Here is a 12,018-nt window from a genome sequence, read left to right as displayed (position 1 = left end):
TCTCTTCTAGAGGTATAATTGATGTCACAGTCTTGTTCTTTCCTTCTGTCTCAACAGTGACTATTTCAAATCTTCCTTCTTCAAGCCACCAACACTATCACTCCTTCTCCCTCTCAATAGAGTACCTTCCTCTCATGCTTCATTGAAAAACTTTGGCCATCTCTCACAAACTCCCTCTCCTTCCCAATTCAGTACTTTCAGGCATCTGAGCATCATCCTACACACTATCATTCTTTGTTCTTGATAAATAACTTTACAGGTGATGTCTTGACTTGCTCATGAATTAGATTTAAGTAAGGGAAAATTACACAAAGCCATCAACCTCATTCTCTCTTTCAAAGTCACCAAGTCCACTGACAAGGCAAAAGTCAAGACAATGCAATCATGGGATACAGGGGATGACCTTAATGTCTTTGATGTCTGAGCAAACTCTAATTGCTTTACAAAGGATGCTTCAGTTGCTTTGATGTCTATTAGAACAAACTGTTCTCATTTGCCCATTCTATTGTGGGACGTCTTCATATGCTTGGAGTAGACATCGCCAGCCTCCTAAATAGTCTCTTTACAACCTTCTCTGCTCCTTCAATCTATCTTCCACATAGCTGCCAAGTTGATATTCTTCCCCCCAGCCCGAGCCAAAATACTCTTGAATTTTAAAGCCCTCCACACTCTTGCCCCTTCCCATCCTGATCAGATGTTACAAATCCTCATATATTCTGCACTCTTGTTTGCTTGTTCCTTATATACAACATTCTATCCCCTACCTCCTTGTTTGTTTATTTTTACAGGCAGAGCCTCATGCCTGAAATATTCTTCATTTTCATCTCTACCTCTTAGAACTCTATCCTATATTCTCTATGTACTTATCTGTGAGTATACTGTATTCCTCTAAAAGAACACTATCCTTGAAAGCAGGCTACTTTGTAAATTTGTGGTCACAATGTTTAACACATAGTAGCCAAAAATCCTTCTTGATTAATTGTAGTGGAGCCTCTTTTTTGTTTATTCATTTCTCCCCTATGAGGAATTCTTTACCACTTTGGAAGGGGAAAGAAGACATCCATTCATTTTCTCTGACATATCTGTTGCTATTGTAAGATAATGAAGGCAAGCTAGATTTGTAAATGATTCATGCAGTCATCTTACTGGAACTCTTGGGTGTCACACTAGTTGCAACATTGACTGCCCAGAAGGAAGAGTGTCCAAAGGGATGGTCAAGCCTAAATTTATGGATAATATATCAGCTGTTCTCAAGTATTTGAATGATTATCATGGGGAGAAAAATTGGATTTTTGGTACTTGGTTCAAAGTATAAAATTAGAAGCACCGGGAAATTCTGGAAAAAATAAATCTGGACTTAGAAATTTAGAAAAACTTCTTAATAATTATATCTATGTGAAAGTAGCATAAAGGCTGCTTTGGGGAGAAGTACTTACTATTAGGCAAAGGAGAATTTATGAGCTCTTCCAGTGGAAATTGGGTAGATATGAGAAAAGAACAACTACTCAATGACTTCAGAGGTGGAAGATTGAGAAAGAAATTCTTCTTTAGGACTGCAGAAGTTGGCTTAGTTCCCCTTTTCATCAAACACACACACACACACACACACACACACACACACAAACAGATAATGGAGGAGAGTGTAATAACATGATAAGTAACAGCTGTCCTTGTCTATCTCTCAAATGGTTAGTAACTCGGTGCAGTCCTCTGGTTACCCAGAGGTCCCACAACATCATAATCTAACCAGGTATATTGGCCCTATCTTTAATTGACTTCTCCTTCTCTTTCCCCCACCCTTTCAACCTCATAAGAATCATATCCTCAGTAAATCTCAGTATTCATTGTTTTGATCAGCTCATAATTTCTCACTGATTAAGTTTCTGGCATTGGATGATGTGTCTTGGGTGGATGTGTTTGGGGACCAGGACTGCTTTTTTTTCTCCCACCTCCCAAAACTGGCTAAGATATGAGATTTTACTAGGATGTACATACAATAAGAGTCAACAATGTGACGTGGCAATCATTAATGGAATCTTAGAGACTTCATGTCCTGATCCAAGCTGACACCTTCCACTGAACTCTGTACTGGTCAGACCAGATTGGAAACACTGTGTTCTGTTCAAGATATCACATTTTAAGACACTGGTGACAACTGAAGCATATCCAGAAAGGAGCAACCCACAAAGTAAAGAGATTAGAGATGATAGCATGTGAGAATGTGTTGAAAGAAATGGTGAAGCTTGAACTAGACAAGACTTAAGGGATGCCAGATAGCTATCATCATGTATCTGACAGGTTATCCAGTGAGAGAAGTGTTTCAATTATTCTTCTCCTTGTCCCTAAAGAGCAAAAGTAGAAACAATGGCCAGAAGCCTGAGAAAGATTTTAGCTCAATTGTGAGAAGAAAAAAGCTTCCAAACAATAAAAGCTGTACTAAAGTGATAAGAGTTATCAAAGTGACCATTTCTGGAATTCTCTTCCTAATCATCTCCATCACCTAGCTTCCCCAACTTCTTTCAAGTCTCAGCTAAATATTATCTTCTATATCCATTTCATCCTGACTAGTGCCTTCTCTGCGTTGATTATCTCCAATCTATTCAGTATATATCTTGTTTGTATATAGTTGTTTGCACATTGCATCCCCCATTAGACGGAGCTGGTTCTTTGAAAACAGAAAATGATTTTTGCCTTTCTTTGTATGTCCAGCATTTAGCACAATGCCTAACATGGCCACTTAATAAATGTTTACTGATGGACTGACTTGGGAGATAATTGGCTCTTCATTACTGAACACTTTCAATTAGAAGCAGATGATCACTTTTTCAGAAGTTATGGAGGAAATTCCAATTCTCATAGGTTATAATAGATGACATCTAACATCTCTTTAACAGCTAAGATTCCATGATTCTGAGCAACATGCTTTAAAGAAAAGCTCGAAATTACCTCCTTGTGTAGAGCCCTATTGTTTGGTCCCTCAGTACTTTAGATAATATGTATTCAAACAACAAACTACCCTCAAAGCACAGATTTTCAAAATAAATGTACTTAGCTTTGAGTATAAAGAGGAGGGAAATAAATTGCCCTGATCAAAAATTTTTATGTGAAATTTATATTGGAAAACATCTTAATCCTCCTTTTTTGCCCCTGTTCTTTATTACTTCTTACTATCCTAGCTGCTAAATCTCCCTTTCTCATATTCTCCCCCACTAGAGTCCAATATTCTCATGCTATTCTCTTACTCTACACTTTCCCACCACTGTAGTATCCTTCCAAATTACTTTAATGGATACTTCTACATTATCTGAATGTAGCCATGAATATCCCTTCCCACTTTCCACCCCCATCAAATTTTTTCTAATTTTCTAATATCTGACACTGTGTTTGAATTTGAAATATAAGGCAATCTTTGAACTGGAAGATACTTTAAAGGTTATTTAATCTAATCTAATACCCAATGAAATAATACCTCTCTACCTCACCCAACATCAAGCATTTGCCTGCTTATTATAATAAATGACTCTCTTCTTGGTGGGTTTTAAAGCAGGGTGGGCACTCAGAGCAGTTTCCCATTCCATTTAATTTCCCAGTTCTCTTTCTGAGTTTGAACAAAATGAACTAGGGACCACTATTTTATTGCAAAATTTTCATTCTAAGCCAATCTTATATCTTCTGGATTTTCAGAACTGAAGGAGTTAAGAGAATCCACTCCATTTGAAAAGTTTGCTCTTCTAAGGCACATGGAGAAGTATTCTAATCAGCCCTATTATCTTCTTCCCTCCCTAGAGCTGAACCCAGAAAGGAAGGGTTTGTCGGGGTAAAAATAATTCTAATTGGCATGCATTTATTATACTGCTTACCATCTATGAATAGTTACCATGCCGCTCAATAAAGCTTATGCATATCATTAAATATGTCAAATAAACCTTCCCCTACATTGTGTAAAGTAGGAATAATAGTACTTCTCATCTACCCTAAGCAATGAAGAAATTGCTTGTTAAACTTGACAATGTTCTATAAGTTATTTTTATTATGATAACATGAATCTCCATCCACTCTCCATTCACATAGAATGATTGTCAATTTAAACCCTTAATAAATAAATGGAACACTGAATGATAATGGGCTTTTGCTTTTGGATATAATTGTTAGCATTTACATTATATTTTAAGTTTTACAAAGTATTCTATAAATGTCTCTTTTTTGTATTCATGAGAACCATGGAAGATGGAGATGCTACTACTGACCTCATTTTTATAGATGAAGAAATATGTAAGAAAAGGTTCAGTAATTTATCCAAGGTCACAAAGCTGGTGTGTGAGGTTGGATTTGGACTTGGGTTTTCCTGACAAGTACAGTACCCAATCTTCTGCAGTACCTAGCTACTTCATACAATCAAATTAGAAAAACACAGAATACTAGAGGAGAAGGGACCTTAGAGATCACCTATTCCAATCTCCTTATGTTTCAGAAGAGGAAACTGAGAGCTGAAGAAGTTAGACACCTTGTATAAAGGTCAGAGGCTAGTTAACAGCAGCACTAGGAAACTAGTCTTAACCCCCAAATTAGTGCCCTTTCCATTACAAATAAATTTCTAAAACTTTGGATTAGGGATCAAAAAAACAATCAAATCACATTTCAAATCCATTAGAAAAATATGATATTTAAAAGAATCACTTTGAGTCACTATGTCATTTAGTTTATATTCTAGTGAGGGAATAGACAAAGAAATAGATAGCAGTATCAAAGTAATTCATCAGCTGTGACATCCAAAAATGGAGATCTTTAATGCAAAAAGAAAGTTATCATGGGGAGGTTGCATTTCAATTTGACTTTTAAGTATATCTCCTAAGAAGAGGCAGATCTGATATGATTTTAGAATTTGGTCCAAAAATGCAGTTCCTTTCATAGGCATAGTCTCCTGCAGTCCGAGGAACAGCTGCGGAATTATATCAAAGCTCAAAAAAGACACTGTTTAAGAACAAAATAAAATTAAATAAACAGCACAAAATTCTTCAGTTAAATTCAAGAGTAAAGTAAAAACATTCATTGAAGGACAAAAATCACTTTTAAACTCTTAGGAAAAAATGCATGACAAGTTTTTAGTAAACTTTGTATTCACAAGAACCATGGAAGACGGAGATGCAACTACTGACCTCACTTTTATAGATGAAGAAACAGGTAAGAAAAGGTTCAGTAATTTATCCAAGGTCACAAAGCGGAATTTGTTTTGCTTTAAAACTGTGTCACTGTTTAGTGTGGTATAGAGAGAAGGAAAAAAGGAAGGAATCAAGTAATTTTTAAGTTCCTACTATGTGCCTGACATTGTACAAATCATTTTATAAATATCTCATTTGATCATCACAACCCTGGAAGATAAATTCTGTTATTATTCCCATATTACAGTCAAGGAAACTAAGACAAACAGCCTAGGTGAGTTGCACAGGGTCACACAGCTAGACAGAGTCTAAAGCCAAGTTGAAACTCAGGTCTTCCTGACTCCAGGTCCAAAGAACTAGATTTGGAGTTGGAGTACCAGGGCTTTGCTTTTTACTAGCCATATGACCTTAAGCAAGTCACTTAACTCTGAGTTTCAATTTTCCCATCTACAGAATGAGGAATTGAAGTAGATATACTTCTACTTATTTTCCAGTTAATCCAGGGTCATCTATAGTTATTCTGATCTATAACTGGTCCCTGGACCTAGATGGCCTTGGAGGGGAAGTAACACAGGTGACCTTGACCAGCCCTCCCTCACTTAACTCCAATTCACTAGTGTATCATGGTATCATCTCCCAGGTATCATGGCCCTCTGGGAGACCGAAGGACAAACAACAACAACCAGTTCTAAATCTTCTTAGTGTTCTTTTTATTAGTTCTTAAAAATCATAATTTTTTTCCTACACTTTAAGAAGGTATATAGGATAAAGAAAAAAGGATGTGGAATCCAAAGTTGCAAACCTGACTGTCACTTATTGGTTATTTAATCTCAAGCACATCATTTTACCTTTCTCTGCCTCTTTTTCATTCTCTGCAAAATTAGTGGGTTAGACTAGATTGTCTTATCCTAAGGTTTTCATAGCTCAAAATAGTTGTATCAGATACTTTCTCCTGTATAATTAATCTGTCTCTTTCAGATGCTTCAAGTTCTTTGCTCAGATTACAGTCTACATGCTTGTTGCCATATGCTTCTGGAAAAATTTGGAATGTCGAAATGACTGGACTGTGAAATCACAGGGAAAATATTGGCAGAGCAGGCTATATAAGAAATAAAATTTTTACTATTTCATCATGAATGGTTGGGTAATCAGATGCTATGAAAAGAAAGTGCTGGAGAAAACACATGGCAGAAAAAGTACTTTTGGTTGAAAAATATTGGTCTGTATGTATAAATATTTACAAATATACAAAAGTACACATATGTGTACATGTATATATGTATGTCTACATATAATATACATATATGTGGGGAGAGAGAGACAGAGAAGTCCAAGGCCATACAGTATAGTGATATGATGAAAAGAATATTTCAACAGAAATCTATAGAAGACCTACATTCATCTTCAAGTCTGTCACTAATTATGTTTAGCCTGTTATTTCACTTTAATTCTCTGAATCTTAGTTTTTTTATTTGCAAAATTAAGCATCTGAACTAAATGACCTCTAAGAGTTTCTCAAACTTTTAAAATTCTATGCTTTTCTTAAGCTTTCTTCATTGTTACATGTCAGACATTTGAATTCCACAGAAGCATATTATTTCCCACCCTCAAAGTGTCCTGGGTCAAAGATTTAGTATGTTTAATTACATCTGATTTTTCTTGAGCACCCCTTAAGTGAATAACATTATAGTTAGCATTATTATTATTATTATAGTGAGTAATATGGCATTACAAAGGCTTGCCATATTTCAATTATTCACTGCAAGCAGAGGAAAGAAACAAGAATAATTTGCATAATCAAAATTCACAGTTAAATATTAATTGGCAATTTTTCTCATACTTAATCACCTTATTTTTCTTCAAATAAAGGTGCTTAAGAAACAAAATGAAATGAATGAAATTAAATGAGTTTTACCTTTTTTTTTTTCTATTCTGTCTTTTTGGTTCTGGAGTATCCTTGGGTAGAAAACTAACATTAAGAAGGATAGCAGATTAAAACAAAGGGCCTTATGATTTTTCATTGTTCAATCATATCAGACGCTTAGTGATCCCATTTGGGGATTTCAACAATAGTGGAGTGATTTGCTATTTCTTTCTCTAGTTCATTTTACAAATGAGAAAATTGAGACATATCTGGGTGAAAGGACTTGCTCAGAATCATACAGCTAGTAAGTGTTGAGGCCAGATTTTGAACTCAGAAAAAAGAAATTTCCTGACTCCAGAATTGCTGCACCTTTCAGAGTAGCCATTAAGGAGCTACATGGTACAGTAAATAGAGTACCAGCTCTGAAATCAGGAGGACTCACAACCTGCCTCAGATACTTGGCACTTACTAGATGTATGACCCTGGTTGCCTCAGTTCCTCATCTGTAAAATGAGTTGGAAAAAGAAATGGCAAACCACTCCAGTATCTCTGCCAAGGAAACCCTAAAAGGGGTCATGAAGAGTCAAACATGAATGAACAACAATAATCATGTGTTTGACTTGAATTAACTAGCAAGAGTTAATTTAATGGGCTTCATTATGTAACCAGATAAAATCCTTTTTAAAATTATTTAATTTACAGAGAAAATGTTTATTACAAAAGACAAGAAAGAGATGAAATATAAGTTCAAGCATTTTGAATGTTATTCCCAAAATGACTCCTCAGACAACAAAACTTTAATTCTGAGACTTTATAATGGATTTACAGTGTTTATGGATGTTGAACACTCCAAACTATTGTTTGACTGCACAGAGAAAATGTACCTATATTTCCTCAATTTTATCTTTATAAAAAATACAATTTAAAAAAAGATAAATCTTTTAAATAAAGGAGCAAGGAAAAAATATAATGATTTTGATTTTTAAATACTATTTAAAATTTAAAACTAAGACTTATAACAGGGGCAGCTAGGTGGCACAGTGGGTAGAGCACCAGGCCTAGAATTAGGAAAACTCGTATTTCTGAAATGGATATATTCAAGAAATTAACATACTGTAACATTTCAAACACCTAGCCTTTGAAAGCATCTTACCTTAAAAGACTTAGACATTTGCTTTAAATCTCCTCTCCCAGTACATCCTGTAGAGCATTCATAGTTACAGTCCTAAAAGAAGAAACCAAAATCTAATTAGCTAAAACCAAAGCAAAAATTTCACAGAAGATCCAGTTACCAGAATAATCAAGACAGAGAGATAAAATAAAAAGTAGAAAATACCATTTAGTAGAAATATAAAGCAAAATTAACCTTGATCACTTGTTCTACCTTCTCATTTCCATCTAATATTAATTGTGAACTTTCCAATGACTGTATCCTGTCAACACAACCACTGCCACCATCAACACTCCAGGAAAATCCATGTTATTTATTTAGTTTTTCCTTTGGCTTCAGTGAGACTATTTCATTTTGAGTTTTTGTCTGCTGAAGTCAGCTTTGTGCTTGGTTTTCTTATATCAGAATAAATGGTTTCAATTAGGATCTTAAACAATTTAATCAGCATCCTCTTGGGAAAGGCTCAGTCTTTTAAACACTGACGGGCACAATAGAAAGGATGGTAAGGGGGATGTGGTGGCTTTTTAAATATCTTTCAATTTTCTCCAGGCCAGTACTTTTGAAAACAGCCTCAGAAAAACAAATCAATAATAGATATACACAATGACAGGCCTACCTTTGAAAGTGAATAAAAGGGTATGATCGTTTAGGAGGCGTTTTAGGAAATAAGACTTCAAATTAAAAAGTATTGGTTGTTATTCTTCAAGGGTGGGGTTAGGAGCAAATCAAAGGAATCTGATGATCGGGAGATTCCTTAATCAATGACTGAAAGGCAACCGAGGGAGGGAAGGAGGGAAAAGGGATGAAGCGGGAGAAAGGGAGTCTAATGAAGCCATAGGCGAAAACCCGAATTCTAAAAGCAACTGACAGGTGCATGGAAATTTTACAGCGCCACAATCTCGGGCACCACCGGGTGGGGATGTCCGGCTGCCGCCTCGGAGATTCATCGTTTCCACCCCACCTCACTCTACCCGCACAGAAAGCTGTTTTTAGCGGAGCTTAATTGGGAGCCGGCCACACACCAGCGTTAACCTTGTGAGCAAGCAAGGATGTCACAGAATTCCAGGATTTTGTTGCTTCCTGCCTTAGGGGCTGAGAGGTGAGGGAGATTTAAAAAGGTTTTGCTTTTTTTTTTATTGGGGGGAGGGAGGGAGCGGGGGGAATAATCCTAGGCAAGAAATGTAGAAGCGAAGATGTCTCAGTGAATTCAGAGCAGGGAAAACGGGATGCTTGCAGGAGTGGTTGCATCAAAGAGGCAAAAAGCAAGGGCAAATATGATTGGGGATATGGGCGAGCTTCTATCTCCTCTAATCCTCCCATCCACACTTCATACACCACTCTCCACTGCCCCCAAGCAAAGTACCTGGCAGGAAACGGCCTCGGCTGCTCCCGGCTGGCTGGTCATGCTGTGTCCTGAAGGGCGATGGCCGTGCGCCGAGGCTGTCGCTGCGGCTGGTGCTGCACGAGGTTTGTCTCCCGAGCTTCAGAGAGCCAGCTAGCGAGCGAGCGCCCCAAGCAGCCACCACCAGCAGTCCCAGCAGCGCACGGCCCACTTGCCGCGTGATGCTCCGACTCCACTGGGCCACAGACAAGAAGAAGGCGCGAGAGGGTCACAGCCTTCCTTCCACAGCCTTCCTTCCAGCACTAGACAAATGAAGTCCTTCCCTCCTGGTCCCCAGTGAGCTAGAAGAGACCTCACGTTAAGCCTCTTTCCTCCTCATCCGTAGACTGCGATCATTGGCCAGAAATCCCTAAGACTCAAATTACCTCCAACTCAGTACAGTCTGAGGGATTCGAGAGCTGGCAGAACCATTCTCCATCAGGAGGACCCAGAGCAAATTAGCAATGACTGAGCAACCCCCGGAGGCGGGGCGCAGAGGAAAGCCTGCTAGGTTTTTTTATGTTGAGAAGTGGCTAAAAGAAAGGCATAGGATGGGACATCATGGTCAATGTACACTAATTTCTGTTATTACACGCTCAGAACTTGCAATTCTTCTTCCCAAAAAGTTGAAACGTGGGGGAAAAATATTTCCACTTCCTTCCCTACTCTCACCTTTAAATGCAGAATCCCCACTGCAAAACCCAGATCCTAAGAACCGGCTAGACGGGCCATCTGGAAAATGCTCTAGCAATTGGGGCACATCCAACTGTCATCAGAGGTAGCTTGGTGTAGAAAGAGCACTTGACCTCTATCCAGGGTTATATGGTTTAAACTAGTATTTAAGACTCTGCTGTGAGCAAGTCATTCCCCTAAATTTCCTCATTTGTTAAATGGGAATAAAGATACATGCTCAGTTTATTTCGTAGAGTTGTTCTGAAGATAGTGCCATAGAAATCTATCTATAGATATTATATATATTGTATATATTACACATACACATATATAATACACATTCAATATGTATAGATATAAATAAAGAAACTCTATCAGGCCATTTAAAAGAGAAAATAATGCTGTTATTAAGACACTATAATATCCCTCCTCCATCAACCATGAAATATAAGATCCGAGATTTAGAGTCAGAAGGACCCTTTAAAAGACATTTTGCCTTCTCATTTTGCATCTAAGGAAATTAAGACTTAGGAACATCTAGGGTTTAAGGATAGAGTGCAATTTAACATCTTTAAACAAAGATTAAAGAGTTAATTTCAAATTCAAATATAGACTGGAAACTACAGTCCCTCCCCCAAAGTAAACAGCTCATATTAAATCATTATTAATAAATACTTATATTTGCCTTATTCAGTAGTTCTGATGAAGGCCACATCATTCTTCCAATCATGCAGGATCTTAATTTCAATGTTGTCCTTAATTCTTTCCCCTCTCTCTCACACTTTATATCCATTTGTGCTATCCAATCATATTTAATTTCCATAATACCTCTCAGATCAATCCCCATTTGCAGCCAATCCAATAAGTCAATTCAATAAATATTTGTGTCCTATATGTGCCCTACCAAATATATCTCTCCCTACCAAAAACAAAAAATAAGATAAACATAAACTTATTACTAATAATAAGCTTAACAAACTCAAATCAACACTATCTACTTAACCCACCCAATCAGTTTATCTCCCTCTTTACATCTACCTTTATGTGTCTATTTTTTTTCCTTTTGATAATCCTTGCCTCAACTACTTCCCCTTCCTTTACTTCTTCTCTGAACTTCCCCCCCCCAAAAAATGAACTTGGCTATTATATTCAAGTTAAGAGAAGATTTAAAAATCAAATTAAGTCTCTGAACTGGTCTTTGAAGAAAGAGAATCATTCCAAAGAAGAACCATATTCCAGGAATGGATGATAGTTCATAAAAATGTAATAAGGCACGAGAGAAAATGGGAAGTTCCAAGAAAGACTACAAGTCCACTTTGTCTAAAACATAAAATAAGTGAAAAAGAAGTAATGTGATATAACAGAGTAATATACCCTGCCTCAGATGTATACTAAGTGACCCTGGGTAATTGACTTCAGCTCTGCTTGCCTCAGCTTCTTCATCTGTAAAAAAATATTAAATATCAGGCCCTCTCTTCTCAGAAAGCCAGTAAGGAAAGAGTAATCCTATGGAATAACTGATGGTGATCCGGATAGAGTACTGGGTTAGGATTCAAGATAATCCTGACTTCAAATCCTACCTCAGACATTTACTAATCATGTGTTCCTCCTTAAACATTGTTTTCCTCAGTTTCCTTATCAGTGAATTGAGGATAATAATAGTAACTACTTTAAAGAATTATTATGAGGATTAAATTCAATGATAATTGTAAAATGCTTAATGATATGACTTACTCTCTTCCCAGGTGAGGAAGAAGTTATTATCCAATAA

General features: G+C 36.9%; 1 protein-coding gene across 5 annotated transcripts in view; it reads right to left on the bottom strand.

Moving 5' to 3' along the window:
- The window catches only part of BCAT1 (branched chain amino acid transaminase 1), a 122,306-nt gene extending 112,297 nt beyond the window's left edge, over nt 1-10,009 (bottom strand). The window contains exons 1-2 of one of the 5 annotated variants that reach the window (XM_051961307.1): nt 9,558-10,009; nt 8,177-8,248 (exon numbers count right to left, since the gene is read on the bottom strand). In XM_051961307.1, coding sequence (XP_051817267.1) covers nt 8,177-8,248; nt 9,558-9,599 — 114 coding nt within the window. In that variant the 5' untranslated portion in view covers nt 9,600-10,009. Of the gene's footprint in view, nt 1-8,176; nt 8,249-8,810; nt 8,880-9,557 lie in introns of those variants that run through there. The other 4 variants (XM_051961310.1, XM_051961309.1, XM_051961308.1 and 1 more) reach the window with 4 other exon arrangements.
- Nucleotides 10,010-12,018: the final 2,009 nt, after the last annotated feature.

The sequence above is a fragment of the Antechinus flavipes genome, chromosome 5, assembly GCF_016432865.1.
Source record: "Antechinus flavipes isolate AdamAnt ecotype Samford, QLD, Australia chromosome 5, AdamAnt_v2, whole genome shotgun sequence".
NCBI classification, from domain to species: domain Eukaryota; kingdom Metazoa; phylum Chordata; class Mammalia; order Dasyuromorphia; family Dasyuridae; genus Antechinus; species Antechinus flavipes.
The sequence above is the reverse complement of the archived record's forward strand: the minus strand, read 5'-3'. Positions and strand labels throughout refer to the sequence as shown.